Source organism: Gavialis gangeticus, unplaced genomic scaffold (genome assembly GCF_001723915.1).
Source record: "Gavialis gangeticus isolate Ggan-Ray unplaced genomic scaffold, GavGan_comp1, whole genome shotgun sequence".
Classification (NCBI taxonomy): Eukaryota; Metazoa; Chordata; order Crocodylia; family Gavialidae; genus Gavialis; species Gavialis gangeticus.
Genome location: NW_017729002.1, coordinates 25,097,592 through 25,115,247, shown reverse-complemented (window position 1 = coordinate 25,115,247; position 17,656 = coordinate 25,097,592). Strand labels below are relative to the sequence as shown.

General features: G+C 40.5%; 2 protein-coding genes across 2 annotated transcripts in view; one reads left to right on the top strand and one right to left on the bottom strand.

The window, feature by feature from the left end:
* IQCK (IQ motif containing K) overlaps positions 1-6,338 on the top strand; it is a 121,629-nt gene extending 115,291 nt beyond the window's left edge. Inside the window, exon 9 of the mRNA XM_019507699.1 lies at positions 3,958-6,338. Within this exon, the coding sequence (XP_019363244.1) occupies positions 3,958-4,061 (104 nt within the window). The 3' untranslated portion in view covers positions 4,062-6,338. The remainder of the gene's footprint in view (positions 1-3,957) is intronic.
* GPRC5B (G protein-coupled receptor class C group 5 member B) lies at positions 5,156-16,957 on the bottom strand. The gene is made up of 3 exons (XM_019507698.1): positions 15,431-16,957; positions 10,465-10,577; positions 5,156-9,050 (listed from the first exon to the last, which is right to left on the bottom strand). The coding sequence occupies exons 1-3, from the start codon at positions 16,434-16,436 to the stop codon at positions 9,006-9,008; spliced, it is 1,164 nt and encodes a 387-aa protein (XP_019363243.1). The 5' UTR covers positions 16,437-16,957; the 3' UTR covers positions 5,156-9,005.
* Positions 16,958-17,656: the final 699 nt, after the last annotated feature.

Sequence of the window (17,656 nt, the reverse complement as noted above, 5' to 3'; positions counted from 1 at the left end):
AGTGCTAATTTGTAAAATTGTCTTTTTGGGTAGCTCATTTCCTTCCAGCCTTATTGTACCAGAGTTTATCAAATCTGTGCTGTTTTTTATTAGTTCTTTGAAAATGCTAAATATAGTGCAAAAGTGATGTTTTAGCCATAATGGTCCAGAAATTATGCAAGAGGCAAGGATTTCTTAGGGTGAGATCTTTTATTGGACTAACTATGTAGTTGGGATAAAGTTAGACAAGCTTTCCCTATGTAAAACAGGTCTGATGAATTGTAATTTGAAATATTGAATGTTTACTGCTGAAAAATAGAAGTAAACCTTAGAATCATAGAAAATTAGGATTGGAAGGGACCTCACCAACCCCCTGCCCAAAGCAGGACCACTCCCAACTAAATAACCCAGCCAAGACCTTGAGATGTGTTACACCCTTTATATCAACGCCAAATATTCAAAAAATGAATGAAGCCTTAACAAAAGAAGGAACATGTTTTAAATATGGAAATAATTTTAATTGGATTTTATTTGCTTTTTAGAATCTGAGTCTCTAGGTTATATTCCTGTCCCATTTGCAGTCTTCCTTCTACTACTGTGACAGCTTGATACTTAGGTGGATAATGAAAACTGAGATTATCATTAAAGTTAATTGGATGAGGGAGCACTCTGAAGTCCTAGTCCATGGGGTTAGAGATCACTGTGCCAGGCACTGAACCCCAAGAGTTGATGTTTCAAGATGATTAGGATCCGTTGACATCTCTGTAATACAACTGTAATATTTCAGTAGCATTTCTTAAACAAATTAATGATGTTCTTACTTTCTGTTGCACTGCAATTTCTGGGAGTGTTGTTATTGACAATAATGGGTGTCAAATCACGCCTTTTTTGTGAGGGATGTTTTCCTTAGTAATGTGTTGGACTTTTGCTCAGTTTTCTCTTCCTTTCCACTTTCCCAGGTGTTCTGAGTCACATCAGTTCACAGTTTTTATTGCCATTGTAGAACTAGTGACCAGGAAAGCAGAGGCACAAAATAGAGTTGCAAAGCGGAGGCAGGACTGTAATTTAAAAGGAAAACTTTTTTTAAAAAGTCATAAGATAGAAAGGGACCTGATTTAGCTCCCACTGGGTGCATCTACATAAGACACTTAACTGCACAGTAGCATACTTTACTGTAAAGTAAGTGTGTGTATCTACACATGCACAGGCTTACTATGCAGTAAACTTTACTAATCACTAGTAAATTTGGTACTTGCAAATGCAAGTAACAGATTTACTTTTGATAGTAACAGTGCAGTAGCGCTCATGTAGACAACTTGCCTGGAAGCAAATCTGCTCTTGGTCAGCCATCTATCAGGGGGCAGGAGATTTCTCCTTGGCCCCAGGGCCTACCTGCTGCTGGGCAGGCTCTGCCACTGGAGCCCTGTCGGGAACTATGTCCCCCTGCCCCGGGAGCACGGAGCTCCAAGTCCCCTGCTCCAAGATCACAATCGGGGAGTGGGGGCTGGGAGATGCTTATCTCCCAGCACCAGCTCCGCAGCTGTAGAGCTGAGCAGGGAGGAAGCTCCCCACCCTGTTCCTGACCCAACTCCATGCTCCCCCCCCCACCCCTTCCCAGCAGCTCTTTTTAAGTCCCCTGCCTCTGACTGGAGAGCCAGAGCCAGGAGCTCCCTGCTGCCAGGGCAGGGAGACATTGTCCTCACCCCAGCAGCAGGCAGCCCCTGGGAGCAGGGTGTAATGTCCAATCCTTGACCAGGAGACAGCTGTCTCTTGGACTGGTGCTCCCTGCCAGCCCCTGGGCTAGCACCCAGGGGGAGCCTGGCGCTCCCCCTGGTGGTGGCAGAGGCCCATTGCAGGGCCCCAGGAAACAGGAGCAGTTTGCTGCCATTAGCAGCAAATCTGTTCCTGCTTCCCTGCATGTGTAGATGCCTTCCTGGGAGCATTTACTCGTGAGTAGTTTACTCAAAACTAAACTGATCCTGGATCAAATGCATGTGTAGACGTGCCTACTGGGGCCAAGGCAGTGACTTTAGGGGAAGCAGGTTCCAGCTCATGAGTTATGTGATTACAAATGTGTTGTTCATGTTGATGTTCACATTAAATATTTAGACCCTGTAAAGATCCTTGCTGTCTCAAAACACAGGGCTGAATTCTCTGCTATCGTAAACTTTTGTAGCTTTATTCAATGCAAAAGGAGCCAGGGTGATTGATACTAGCTAAGCAGCCAGCTCAAGGTTTTCAGAAATACTAAATGCCATGCACTGTGCAGACTAACTGCCTGAAAAATATTTTTTGAAATCAAGTCTCTTGACTGCAAATTTACCAGAGAGATCCTTTTCCACATCCTTTTAGCATGTCTGGAACCCAGGGAAATCTAACCATTTATCCAGGTTGGAAGTAAATGAATGTCTAAGGCTATTCAAGTAGCTGTTTGAAATCCACATTCAGGCTGACATCTTGTGCTTCATATTTTAGTAAGATGCACTTTGAAAATGTCATGCTTAAATAACATGTCTGTGATAGAATGCTGAAACCCCTAATATCATGGTTGCTGGGCACCATGGAAACATTTGCCTCATTTTAATGAGGAATTGTGTGCATTCATTATAGGTTCTTAGCAAAAAATCATAAAAAGTAATCTCTTTGTATCATGGGAATATAAAATAAAGTATATGTCCACTTGTGAATGCTCCACTTATGATATAAAGCTAGTACATTCATAGTCACTTGAAATACGTTTTTAAACATGTATCTCTCTTGTTTTTATTTAGCATCCACTAAGCTTAGTGAACTGTTATCAAAAAGAGTCTTATACCTGCCATGTACTGGGCCTGTAGCAGTGTTGCCTGGCCTGATGTATGGCTCAGACCATAATCTGCAACCTCATCTTTGGTTTCCTAAAATTAATTATTTTTCAAATGCTATCAAACACAGTTCTCCAGCCTCTGCAAAGCTGTTTTCTGGTGTGTTTTCCTGCAGAATGATATATGGAAGGTGTGCATGCATTTCAGCAATAGGTGCAGTTTATACAATCTAAGCCATATCTGTGCTGAGTGATCACAAAGTAGTATTTCACCTTTAATATAACATTTCCTTTCCTGCATAACTGCTTCCCAACACTATTGTTTGACTCAGAGGGCTGGAATGAAGTCCCCTCTGAAGTGTAGACAATGAATTTCTTATTTAAATAATTTAATATTTAATAGCTAACCAATTAAATATCTATGTAAAACAGCCATTTTTAAAGTCTTAAGAACAAGGCAATATGCAACAGTAGCCAGAACAGTACTCAGCTGATTGCCTGTATCAGTGGAGGAAAACATTACATTTGGCCCTTAAAGAGAACATCTGAATTTAGAGCTTTGAAAAACAGCTTTCTCTAGGGGGTGGGGTTTTTGTTTGTTTTTTTTACTATTATGTGGAGCTTTTGTTCGCTTAGGATTGTTTACTCCAGCAAGCAACCCTGTGCTCTTTGTTTAACTGATTTTTTTTCCCATTTGGCCTGTCCTTCTCATTCACATGGATGGCATTCTTCTTTGCATTGTGGCATACAAGAAACTATTCTTTATTGACCTTGCTGTTGTCCTTAGTGATTAAAATAAGAAAAAATGGTGAATAGTATGGCTTGCATCTGTCATTAGCTTTTACTTAGAAGTTCTCTGAAGTCAAGAAACTCATAAAGAATTGCTTTCCACTTTATTTGCATCCCCAGTGAACAATCCTGATGTCTCCTTAGTTGGAGACAAATTCTGCCCTTGATACTCATGCACAATACCCCTGGCTGTCACAGAGTTGTGTGGGTATCGAAGGGTTGAATTTGTTTAATAGAAAAAGAGGCTGTACATTTTTTTTTAATTATTTGATTTCTCCGTTTGCCATACAGACCATGTGCTTACAGCAGAAGGCTAACTATTTGCTTTTCAGTTTCCATGTGTTTTGCAAGTTAAACATTTAATGTTGTTTTTTATGTGATTGCAGTGGGAAGCAAATTAGAAGACTTGGAAGAACCTACACCAAATCGTTCAGGAATTTCAATTTTAGCTCTTTCCTCAACACCACAAAACACACAGATCATGGATTGAATTCCTAATAGGTTTATTTGATCTAGAATTTCTCTAAGGGTTACAGTTAGTTTAGTATGTGAGATGACGTACATCAAAAATAGATTGCACAAAGACCTGGTTCTGCAGTAATTCATCGTTGCCTGGGTAAAATTCGACCCTGCTGTAAAGGAACACAACTCTATTAAAATCACTGGAATTAGGCCCGTTGATAAAGGGCTGAGCTTGGCCAAATGCTTCATGTCCAATCCTCAGGACTCAGGCAGAAGTTAATCTGATGGACAGAAAACTCCAACTGCAGTAAATGGTGATTATGCCCATACAAGGTCTAAGGCAGATAATAACTATGGGACAACTCTTCAGCTGGTATAAATTAGAATTGCACTGCTGCCTTCAGTGCTCTGATAGTTTATGCCAGCTTAAGATCTGCCCTTACAGAAACAGCATGTACTCACAGCCGTGCTTATAGAAAACAGCTGAAGTCCTTTGTGTCATCATCCATACAAAGCAACCGCAAAATGCCAGGAGGTCAAAATGATGGCATTGTGCACCCATTTTGCATGAGTATAAGTAATTAAGGAAGGTATAAGAAAATGGGAAACCAGGCCCTGAGTATGCGTATCTCAGTTTATCTCACTACGTAGGTCCCGTGGAGCACTGTCATAATTGAGCTTTTGAACAGAGATGAATGTCATAAAATTATTAGTGGGCCTGCTAAAGCTCTCTCTTAAGTCGAACAAAGTCTCGCTGACTTAAAGGAAAGCAAGATTAGGCCTGATAAAAATTGTAAATGGTTTGGTCTACACTACAAAGCTTTGCAGCATATGTCAACCAGGAGTGTAGAAAGATCACACCCACCACCAAATACAGCTATGTCAGCAAAGCCTCTGACATGGCCAGAGCCATGCAGATGTGCACCACTGGCATAGCTATAGCGGTGGCTGCTCTGTAATGGAGGCAAATCCGTAGTCCAAACTAGTATTGATACAATTTCACTCAATGGTGCAAGTACAGCAGGTGATCTACAGAATAACTGTCTCTTCCCTGTTAATAGGTTAGAGGGTATGTAAAGGTTAAGGTCAACTGTTGCACCAAAAGGCCACAAACCTTGTAAGTAAATAGTAAAGCTTTTATTTTTGTTAAGAACAGCATTTTGAAAATAAAACATTTGCCCATGCTTTACAACCTTTTTAATTTTGTATACTTATGTACAGTCATTATGGTACATGTTGATTGTCTTGAAAATCCTTTTAAAGATGTACTTAATACGATACCAGTCTGCAACAGTCAGCGGAAAAAAGGGTACGTTATAAAACACATTAATACATTTAATAAATATATATATATATTATCTATCAAAAATGAGCCTTCGCTCTCATCAGTTAATAAAAAGCACCTGCTTTGTAATCCTGTAAGCTGGTAGAATAGTCCAGTTGTTTTATAATAAAAGCTACAATGCTCCCCTTTACACAGCCTTTAGTTAAACCCAAGGCATCAAGCTCAAACAGCCAATCAAGATGCCTGCGCAATACTAAATACAGAAATAGCCAGTTCTATAATAGTTAGTGTACCTTGTGTGTATTTAGGGTTCCATCCTGCAAGATGCTCTACATCTGGGAGGTGCTGTGCACCCTTGACTCCCATTAATCAGGATTGGACCCTTAATGTATGGCTCTATAACAGGGGCTGGCAGCCTATGGCCTGTGGAGCCATTTGATTTGGCAGCAATAGCTCTCCCTGTGCTACTGCAGGGAAAAGCGATGGTGGGAGCTGGATCATAGTGTCCACCTGTCTACGTCTGACCCAAATTGGGTCAGTCTGGCCCACAGGTTCCCAACCTCTGCTCTATACTCTTCTCTTGCCATTGAACAAAGCCACTTATTATAGAAAGCTTTTTTTTATAACAAAGTTTTAAAACGTTTTAGGATTTCATTTTCCTATACAGATAATATGTGAGAAGGAAATAACCATTATTATTTTTAAAGGGACAACATAGTAGCTTTTTACACTATAAAAGCTCATTATACTGAAATCTGAAAGTCTTGTGCTTACAATTATTTAGTATTTTGATCACAGATGCTCTACATTCTAGGTAACTTTCAAAAAAGGCAAACATAAACAGTATGTTTACATTAATAAAAATATAAGTTAACACAAAGGTGCCTTTTTTTCTCAATCACACATTATTTGGGGCATATTACACCACAGACTACCAATTGACAAACATAAGTCATTTATTACTAGTTATGTGAAGCTGGAAAATACATCCCATCCTCTAACCTATTACTACACCTCCACCACCACAAATTGCAGGTCCAGTTCTGCAAATCCTCACTGATGTGAATTATACTCATTTACATGATTACCCTATAAAAGTAGTCATGTCAGTTAAGATTTACAGGATCTGGCCCTGGTTTTGCTTAGGGACTTCCCACTCCTATTGACTTTGTTAGGAGTAGACCTGGGACCTTAATTTGTCAATCTTTTCACATCTAGGAAACATAAAGTACATTAACATTTCTAGGATCTCTGTATCTTGTGAAGAATTTGCCCGAAGTCTATAAAATCTGTGTTGTACTTAATTCATAATTCTCAGTTGTAGCACTGATAAATCTGTTAAAAGAAACCTGTCCTACCATATATGCCATGGTCATCTTACACATTTTGATAATACACAATTATATATTTTAACCAGGTTTTTTAATGAAACTTTTGTTGGCAAGCCATTATTAGGAGTGTTTATATGGCTCCCAGTGATTCAGTCTCTGGTTTAATAATCAGGATCACTAATATCATTTTATTTGATCAAGACTTTGTTTTAACAGGTAACTGCATGGCTAAATTACTGGACAACATGCAATATCAACCCCAGTTTACTCAGCTGCAGTTACCTAAAAAAAGAAGGGGGGGGGGGAAACAATCTTTGTTGTTTAAATTCAAACAAGCACATGCTTCCTTTGGCTCCAGGGGGGAACATCTGACATGGAGCTAACATGCTCCTTTAATCATGCATGACAGAAAAATATAGCTTCTCAGAGAGAAGGCTTTTAGGAATAAACCCCTATAAGATGATCATGGCAAGAATGGTGACTGTGTGTGTGTGTGTGTGTGTGTGTATATATATATGTGTGTGTGTGTGCATGTATGCACATATATATATATATATATATACACACACACACACACACACACACACATGCACACAGATACTGGTATATTTACGTGCAGCACTAAGGTCCTGATCCTGCAGCCCTTGCACTTGTAGGTAGACGTACTGATGTCAATGGACCTACTCATTTGAATACAAGTCTACAGGATTATATTCTCTTATATTAGAACTGGAGGTACATGACAAACCAGGAAGACTTTTTTTTTAAAAAAATAAACAGCTTATCTTTTGCAGTATATAGCAAGGAGCTTTTTCCTGTAAAGCTATTCAGGTGTTCAGTTTCCTTTCTACATTTATACTTTTTATTTGAAAATATATATTTTATTACAGCATATGCAAAATTTCATCCTTATACACTTTCATATACCCTCCTGTAAAAACAGTTTGCTTTTATTATCTAGGAAAACTAAGAGTAACATTGGCCAAACAGTGAATTCAATGATGCTTACAATGTTTGATATGTATTATATGCTAAGTAATAAAGGAATGATTTGCTTAAAAGTAATGAAGGCCATGGCACGAAAAATGGGCAATGAGAACCTGGTTAGATAACCTCTAACCTTTTGACAGTGTCTGCCTTATGTAAGCTCCTCAAATAAAATAGTTAAAATAAAAACACCATGACCTCCTGCATGGAGATGCTGCTACCTACACACTGAAGTGCACTAAAAATTGCAGTCCGTGGGGCTACTCATGTGAGTAGGGATTGCAAGACCAGGCCCACCTCTAGAAACAGAAGGTCCAATCCCTGAAGCTACCAAGTACCTCCTGGAAGGAGAGCTGTATCCTTCAGCTGCTACTGAGGTGTTTTGCTCAACGTTTTAAGGATCAGCCCATAAGATCTCTGTCGTACAGGTGGTTTCCTTTACTCTTTCATCTCTTGGGACTCCTTGGCAAACCCAAGCCTTATTCCCTGCAGAAGCAGGTCTCTGCATTGTTTCATACAGTGGCCCCACATGTACATTTGTACAAAATTAAGAGTCTGAGAACATGTGGTTCTTTGCCTGTACTCTGGGGTGAGACTGCAACAACAGGGTATCTTGACCATCAATTTCCGATTCCACATGACTGAGAAGATCTAACTCTATCTTGGACCACTACCTTCCTTCTCTAGCATTCAGGGGCTTTACACAGTTGCACAAAACGTGCCACAGCCCTTCCATCTGTCCAGCACCAAATTTGATTCATGATCCTTTTAAAGAATAAAAGCATATCATTGTTGAGAGTGGTGGTCACTTTGTTGCCACAGACCAGCAATGCTCAACTCTACATGACATTCACAAGGACATTTACATCAGAAATGGATAACGGAGCAAACAAGAAAGTTTTTCATGAGACATTTGAAATGAAGAAAAAAAAAATCAACAAAGTAGAAAGAAAGCCTGTATGTTTTCACGCTGTAGTGGCAATCTCTTGTGGCAATATGGATTAAGTTTAGGAAAGAGAGGAGGGGGTTTTTTTGCAAGCAACTGGCAAGCAGTAAAAATCAGGCTTGCGTCGCACACTAGTTACAGAGAGACTATATCTTACATTTCTGAATGCAGTATCCCCTCTTCCATTTTAAAGTGTGCCTAGTTCTACTTCAAATTAGATTCAGCTTGAATTTTGCAGAGTTGTATTTTTATGATTAGCTTCAGTTCAATAGTGTTCACATTTACATAAAATCCTCTCTAGGATTTCAGCTCCTGGATCTTTTGTTGCTTTGTTCTGGCATTTTTGATTCCTCCCTCAGAAAAACACACTGCCAGGGAACAAAATCTGTAACAATGACTCTTATTCTCTAGAACCCATAGCTTTCACCAGAGGTGTCTTCCAGTGTAACTTGGCGGAGCAGTTGGTATCTGGAAATAAGGATAATAAACCCATAACTAAGAGCTCTAGATTTCAGAAATCAATGTTAACATGCTACATTTACAAGGATAGCAGTCACACCTTTATTTCTAGGCAAAACAGTACAGTGATGTTTATCTTGAATCTGGGCACTATATGCATCTCACCACAAGGAAAAGGTAAGACTGTCTATGTATTAGTCCTTTTACTTTATTGTCTATGGTAATAACCTTTAATTATTGTATGTATTTTTGGCCTGGAACAAGCTTTGTGCTCACCCTTCTCTAACTGTTCATCTTTAAGCTGCCTCTTCCCTGAGCTGCTTATTCTGGTATAAAGGAATATGGGGACAGATGAATCCAGAAACCCAAAAGGATGATATGCATTATGGCTGTTGTAAGTCATTCTGAAAGCAAAACACAAACTTCATTGTCATTCAAAGTTGATTTATTCCCCCACTGTATTATCAACGGAAGGAAAATACTGATATCTAATAACTCTGTTCCCTTTAAGAAATCAAGCCTCTACTGAAAGAAACAGAGACCTAGAGTCAGCTCACATCCTTTGTGTTTTAATGTTGAGTTATGGAATCAGCTCATGGTTTAAAACAATGAAAAGCCGACTTATGTGAGTGTAAACTGGCTCATGAGTAGCTTTAAGAAGCATGTAGGTATGCATGAAAATATGGAAATGAGATTTTTCCTTTCTTTTCCAATGGGAGAGATTTCTATGCAATTCCTCAAGCGCAAATTATAGACACAATGGGAGTGAAATTGGCTGTTTGGCATCAGATATCTAAGCCATTCTTGCACTGACCAGGATGCAGAATAATACTTTGCCTATCAAATACGAGCATGCCAAACTATTGTTTCAGAGAGGAAAATTAATGCACATTAATATTAAGATATTTATATATCCTCTGGTAGCACACCTCTATAGTGGTGTGCAGCATACTAAAATATATATGTTATACAAGGGAAGTGAAAATGTCTAACGTCCACACTATCTGGAACAGATTCTTATCAAGGGTATTTTCACCCACAGGCCAATATACTATGCCAGCCTGTTGTAGAACTTACACAGTATTGCAGAAGTCAGGATACCAAGTACATATCACTTGGGAATTAGATTAGCAGCTTTAAAGTAAATTTAATCCAAAGTGGCCATTGGACATAGAGCATCACCAGCAAACTTGGTTCACTCAAACTGAATGCCCAAGCAGAGAGATTCACTTTATCCTGTAATTATATAATTTTGGAGGGGAATGGAAGCATTGCATGCATACTTGCTGCTAGGGATAGCATTTATTTTTCTCCCCCCATGTGAGCAAGCAGTCTAAACTCAGTTGTTCATTCAATAAGCAGTGGTTGCATATTCCCCAGGGTGTACCCCAGACTTTTTAAATCATCACATTTTGATACTTACAGTCCCACCGTTCAGCACAACTGCCATCTCAGTTGGCTGATAAACATTGCTTCTAAAGGGAGCGCTCGGTCGGCTGCCCAGACTGCCATTGCGAAATCCTGCTGTTCTTAAAGCTGTGTTTAAAAGGAGAAAGATGATTCTGATGAAAAAAATTGCTACTACTTCTCCCATATACGAGGGTTTGTCTACAATTTTGTCTACTGTCTTTTTAAACAGTAGTGGTGCCCTCAGGTGGAATCCTAATCCCAGGGAAGTCAATCGGATGTTTGGCTTTGACTGTAACAGTCATAATTTAACCCCTAATCTTTATACTGCCTTTGTACAGTAGTTTTATTCTTACACTCTGGGTAGATCTTAGACTCTGTTTTAAGTAGAACTGGTAGGGCTTGGTATGGGGCAGAGTGAAAGTACTTGGGGCCAGACAGAACCGGCCTTAGGGGTGGGTGACTGGCCATGGCATCGTGGTCAGGGGGATGCCACACGCGCACATAGTGCCACCCCTTTTCCCAGGGAGCCCTTGTGGTCCCTCGAGTTGCTGCTGAGCCAGCCACACACCCCTGGAGGAGGATGGGGGATGGTGGAGTGGAGGTTACCCCCCTCCCTCGCTCCCCACTCCCATCTCCATTGGCTGCCAGCCTCCCGCCCTCAGGAGCCAGGTGGCTTCCTTTTACCCCTCTGCGGGAGCCAGGCAGCTGGCATCAATAATTAATCACCTTCCAGCAGTGGCTGGAAACAGCAGTGGCAATAAGAGTGTGCAGGAGGAGGAGAGGAGGTGGCGGCAGCAGAGGAGGACGTGGGGAGTATGTGTGTGGCAGCGCTCTGCCTGGTCCTGCTCACTGTAGCCAGCAGCTCTCTGTGTAATGGTGACACTTCCCAAGAGCTAGTGCCCTGGCCACCATGCCCAGGTAGTGTGTGGCAGCCACCTCGCCAGGAAGGGCTGCCACTGAGGAGGATGCGGGAGGATGAGGACAGGCTGGTGCAGAGGGCAGCAGCAGTGGTGACAGTGAGGTCAGCAGAGGTGGGGGAATAGTGGAGGATGAAGTGGGGTGTCTGGGGAGCCTGAGCCATGCTTTCCCGCTGTCTCCTGCCCGCTTGTGCACTCAGCACTGCCGCCCTGGGCCTCAAGTGCTTCTTGCTGGGCTCTGAGTTGAAGGGGGAGCTGTTCCACCTGGGCACCACTGCCAGCGCCTTTTACTTGGGGCTGCTGCTCTTCCCAGGGCAGGGGGGGCTGGGGGAGAAGGCACGGTGGGGGGACAGGGCGCCAAAATCCAAGTTTGTCTAAGGCATCGCTTTCCCTAAGGCTGGCTCTGCGGCCAGATTTTAAAGGAACTGTACACCTCACTATTAAGTCAACGAGTGTTAGGTGCATAAATACTATTAAAAATATGGGATGCTGATGCATTAGTACTGCCCATAAAGTAATCTCCAGTTTGGATGCTAAATGGTTAAGTAAAATGACATTGCATTTCTTTATTCTGTCACTATGAAAAAAGAGGTCCAAAATATGTTTTGAGCCAGCAAACATGCTCACAAAACCCTCTAAGCATGACGAGTCTGGCTAGCAAATATAAATTTTCCAGATGCTTTAAGTTCTTTTTTTTCTGTAGAGATATTAAGCAGATATTTGCTTTTGAATGGTATGATCATGAAAAAATATTGAGCCAAAAGATAACGTATTGTCCAACACGTTCTGAATGTTCACGCCAGAAGCATCTAAGGTCATCTTTATTATGGTAGTTATTAATTTTGCAATCTGTTTTTCTTTTACAATTTACATTTTAAATGGGAGATGAAGCTAAGGAATATGCGTCATTACCTCTGAACCAGTAAGGAAGCAGAGATTTGCATTTGCTCTGATTAGCTAAGAAGTAAATAATGGGCTTCACCATTGCAGCCAAGCAACAGGCAGTCATTTGTATGTACAATCTGAGTGGTTGCAATGGTTCCATCGCTCCGTATTGTTTATCTATGAAACATGCCTGTTTCAAGAACTCATGATCTAGATTTTCTCTCTAATATTTAATTCAAGTTACGGGTCAGCAGCCTTTAGGAGTTTTGCTATTGACATCACTGGGGCCAGGATTTCACCCAATGTGTAGAGCAAAACTTAAATTGATTATAAATCCTATAGCCACACGCTGCCCTCTGTTCACTGCTACTCCTGTCAAAGGGAGTTTTGCACAGAGAGACTATTGGTATTGAGCTTTCTTACCACATATTCTAACCCTGAAAACATCTGCTCACTTTCCACATGTGAGTAGGCTCACCGAGGTACCTTTACTTTTTAATTATACTTACCTCCCTTGTCAAGTGCTTTGAAATCAAGGGGTGGTGAATAGCATGATGAAGGAGGTCAGCATTATCATTATATCACCTACAGGTCAAAGTTTATAAATACACTTTTACATTCTTCCATCTCTTAATCAGTAGTATTCCCTGCTTATAATTTGGTTGCCTTGCCTGTTTTGCCACTAAGGATTATACCAGTATTTGAATCTCTCTCTCAGCACATAGTTAACAGATTTGTAATGCATTATGCCATTAAAAACTGGAGTATTTACATATATATTTTATTACCCATATAACTCATACATCTATTTTCAAATGAGTTTTAAAGGGATAATCTCAGACTGCATTTCATTCTCCTGTTTGCTAGCTACTGTTATTTATCTAAATTGCAAATTACTTCTAGCTGGGAATGAGAGAGTGTTGTTTGTGGTATGTTTGCCTTCAGAATTTCTCTAAGCAGTGTTACTATTTTCCTTACATGGCCTGTCAGTGTAGTTATCATGTTAAGGACATATTTTTTATAGATAGGAAAATTGTAGACAAAAAACAAACTTTATCAAGGAGACTTTAGCAAGCGTCAGCCCAAAGTCCACAAGCAACTCACTTGAGAAATGGGCAGTACTTTTATTTCACCATTCTGCTCAGTGAATAAACACTAAAATAACATGAATATCAGTTATGAACCAAAAATTCATTACATCTGGGTAAGCACCTTGGTAGTTGTAGAACTCTAGCTATAGAGTGAACCTGAGTTTCACTTAAGAGCTCAATCTTGGTTGCTTTACAGAGATTTTGATCTGCCCTGCTTTCCCAGGCCACAGGACAAAAAGCTTTATACATTTATTGTAATAAGTAACTAGTAATACCTGGGATAGCAAACAGGAAAATCTAGTCAGTTATGGGCTGCACATGCAGTGCTACATTTAAACCAACTCTTCAACCAACTACATGTAATAACGCAATCTAACTATTCCAGAAGTATGATGCACACTACAGAGCTAAGAAAATGCACAACCCAATGCAGACAACCACATCTTCCATTTAAAAGAATAAATCAAACGTGGGTAAGAACAATACATTCTTTAGAGAGTGGGGGTCACCTTGACTAGGCTAAAGCAACTCTGCTGAACTGAGATGAAAGGCATGATTCTGCTCTCACTGATATCTGCCTCAGTTGAGAATAACTCCACTGAAGTCCTGGCCGTTTCCTATCTAAAACTGGTCTGATGGGAAACACCAGATCCAAAATGCCAAATATCTTTTAACAAGCAAGAAATCTAAACACAGTGGGGAAGCTCCTGCTAGAAATGTTAGAAATACAGGGTCAACTGCTTATTGCCATTGCCGGAAACTGAGCCTGTGGGATACACCCTTGTGATCCTAACAGATCATCCCCGCTCAAAGCTTTTATAGAAGAATAACACCTCTAAGGTCCCTGCTAATATTCCCTGAGGGAAAACTGTTTCCTGACTTAACCATTGTCATAGCCAATGCAGCAATTTCCCTTCTTGTCTGGACTGGATCCATTGAGCTGCAGCAGATTACATCATGTTCAGAAAAACCCAGAGGTACCTTCAAGTGAAGAGGAGGTGCTTAGTGCCATCCCCAACGCCTGTTCTAAGGAGCTGCCAACCTGAAAAGCCAGCTCCCGTCTGAAACAGCGCAGTGCTCTTCCCCGCTAGAACGAATCGAGAACTGTTGCCAGCTTCCCCAGATACAAACATGTTTACAAGCTGCAGGACATCGACCGAACGAAACCTGCACCGAGGACTGCCATCAGGCAGTTTCTTGCCATATGCACTCACATAGCATCCGTGTATACTTTCTGCTGTCACTCTATGTAGCTTTCAGTTAGATTCTTTCTCTCGGGAAACCAGTTTTGGCTGGGTCTTTGCTTAAGGCCAATTTCACGGTGGTGTCAACCGTATACGTTACTCTTCAGGTCGCCTAACATCTTGCACAGTGTTCCTGTGTGCTATTGTATAGGTGCCGTGTGTCACTGCAGAAGGAGCTGTGGCAGGGAGAAGTGTACGTACTGGATATATACTGCGTGCAGACTGCAGAGGAGGCATTCTGTTGCTTTTCATTCCTTGTTTACATTTTTTATTCAAGGAGTAAAACCTTCAGAGCAGAGATTTTATCTTTATACTTGTTTGTGAAGTAACTTGAATGTTGTATTATTTATCTAATAGCAAAAAGAGCCTCGGGTCTTATTTTTAGGAAGAAAGAGAGTTACTAGTTATTTTGTCACCCAAGAATAATGAGCACTTAACCCTGAGCTTTCTATTCAAACATGTTTTTACCTCAATAGTGTTACCTCTTATTATAGCAGAAATGAGAAGGAATTCAGGCTGCATGAGCTAAGGACATACTGTGGTTAATCTTTACAATTTCCATTTAAATGACTTCAGTAGTAAATATTTTTTCTCCTTCAGAATTAAAATTTTCTAGGAATACTTGCTCTCTTTTTAAAAAAAATTTTTAGTTTTTAAATAAAAAAAATGAAAGGACAAAAGCAAAAATACAATGTGCAGAACCCCCCCCCCCCCAAATAATATTTAGAACCAGCTCTCTTAAACCAAACAAACTAAAATAGCAACTTGAGCAAACAGGTACATTTTCTTTTACTTCCTGCAGGGAAAAATCAAAATAGGTCTTTTGTACAGTAAAATCTTACCTGCATTATGTTCATCCATTGAAAAGGCTTTATTTTCCATGTAGCTTCGAGGAAGTTGCATATCTTCCTCAAAAGCAGTCTCCCGCATTCTTGGTTGTGAAGTATCAAAATAGTTGGGTGTGTTTTCTTGCTGTGATGGAAGAATGGTGCAGTGAACTTCTGGGATAGCGTGAAAAATAACAAACACCCAACCACTAGACACCAGTGCAATTGCAAGAGTGGGATCACTCCATTTGTCTTTTCTCTTCAGTTCAATATTACCAAACAGGTACATAGTCATCCAAGCTACCCAAATTAGAATTGAGAAAAAAACTGTTATAATGAGGCATACTCCATTTTTCTTCCACTTCTTAAATTTTCCACACAGAGTGAAGAGAGACAAGCCCATGGCTACCACCATCAAGAACATAACATAAATCAAAGCCATAACAAAATCCATTGGCTCATAACTGCAGGCCAATTTCTTGTCTCTCACAATTGTCAGTATCAGCCACTCCGTTGCAATAATGACTTGGACCAGCATCAGACAGATTGCCATGCCAGCCAGATGCCAGCCAGATGGACTTTTACCATGTCGAACTAGCCTACGTAGTCTCCAGGCTTGAGCTAGCAAGCATGAGAAGCACAAGGCAAAGATAACTCCCCACAGAAACCTTCGGATGGAACATAATGTTTCATCTTCTTGTATGATGAATGCAAACGTCAGCCCAAACAGTCCTAGAGTCCCAAAAAGAAAGAGGAAATGCATTCCCAGTGGGCTTTTCTTCTCTTTGTCCTTGATGAATGGCAACCTCACTAGTAAAATCAGCATCAGCAGCAGTGTTGTCAGCACTCCCGCTCCAGCAACGGCTTCCACTACTATTCCCCAGATAGCATCCAGGTCACACAGGTAAATGTACTGGGGGAGAAGATCCAGTCCACATCCTCTAGATGTACTCGAGTTTTCAGAAGAGCCATAGCTGATCACAAAGAGGAGGAGGAAAACGATGGCTGGGTGGGTTTTCATTTTTCTGTCTGAGACAATGAGATAAAGTGACAAAATAAGTGTTTAACTGCCTGCACATTAGAAAACATCAGCTACAACCCCTTTTAGGAAACCTGGCAATTGGCAGTGGAATTAGCATGCCACTGTAAACGGCCTAGTCCAGTTGCACGTGTTCTTGCATTTGAATTGATTTTCAGGTTTCACTCCTCCCCTCCCCACATTGTATCCAAAATATCAGATGATTCCCTTTTTGCTTCTACAACAAACTGAAGACATTTCCAAACACAACATCTGGAAATAGGCTAAAATACAGCCTTCGCAATCCTGAAAATATTTACACTAGCGTGAAACCGGGAAGTACCTTCTGTTTATTTAATAGTCAAATGAAATTGAAATAATTGGAGTAAAATGTTTGTTAGTTGCAGGGACTTTGGAACCCAGGGCCTAATTAGTGTATAAAGAAATATCAGAATCAGGCCACTTATCTTATGTTCGTGTAAAGCATGCAGGTTATTTCTAATTCACCTTTAACAAAGATCTGGGCACCCATGTTTACACCGGAGTAAGAAAAGCAGCAGACATTTGAGGTGTGGTCCTCCTCAAGTGTGTAATTTGCTAGACCCCACTGTAGCAGTACACCAGGGTAGAAGTGTACCAGTGTGAGTTACACCAGCAGAGGAGTTGTATGAAAACAACTGGCTCAATGATAACCTGCTCCTCTGCCCCCTAGTTTTTTTGCTCTATTTTTACTGTTTATAGGCACAAACAAAACTCCAAAACTACTGTCTTCCCTCTCCTCCCCCCAAAAAAACTTTTGATCCAGGTAGAATGACACAATCCTCAGTTCAACGTGCATCTCCTCCCACAAATAGTCTCTCCTTCCCTTTCCTCCCCAAACTCAGGTCTTCCATTGCATTTATTAAGGGTAAGGCTTAGCTGCAAAATGTGTGTGTACAATAAAAACAGTACACATGCAGCACCATTAATCAGCAAAACAAAAAAAGAACGACTCATTGTTCTTAGTAAATAGAAAGCCATCCAAAAGAAGACAAACAACAAAAAATGGAACATCATTGTCTTTACTTTCCTGCAGCAAACAACTTTAAAGTCTTTTGGAAGATACCATACCATACACGAAGCACCTTCAGAATGAAAAAGTTCTGGCCAGATTCCATTTTAATTATATTCTGCCTTTCTGAATTTTCCATACAGTTTTAGTTGTTCTCTACTTTCATATGTTA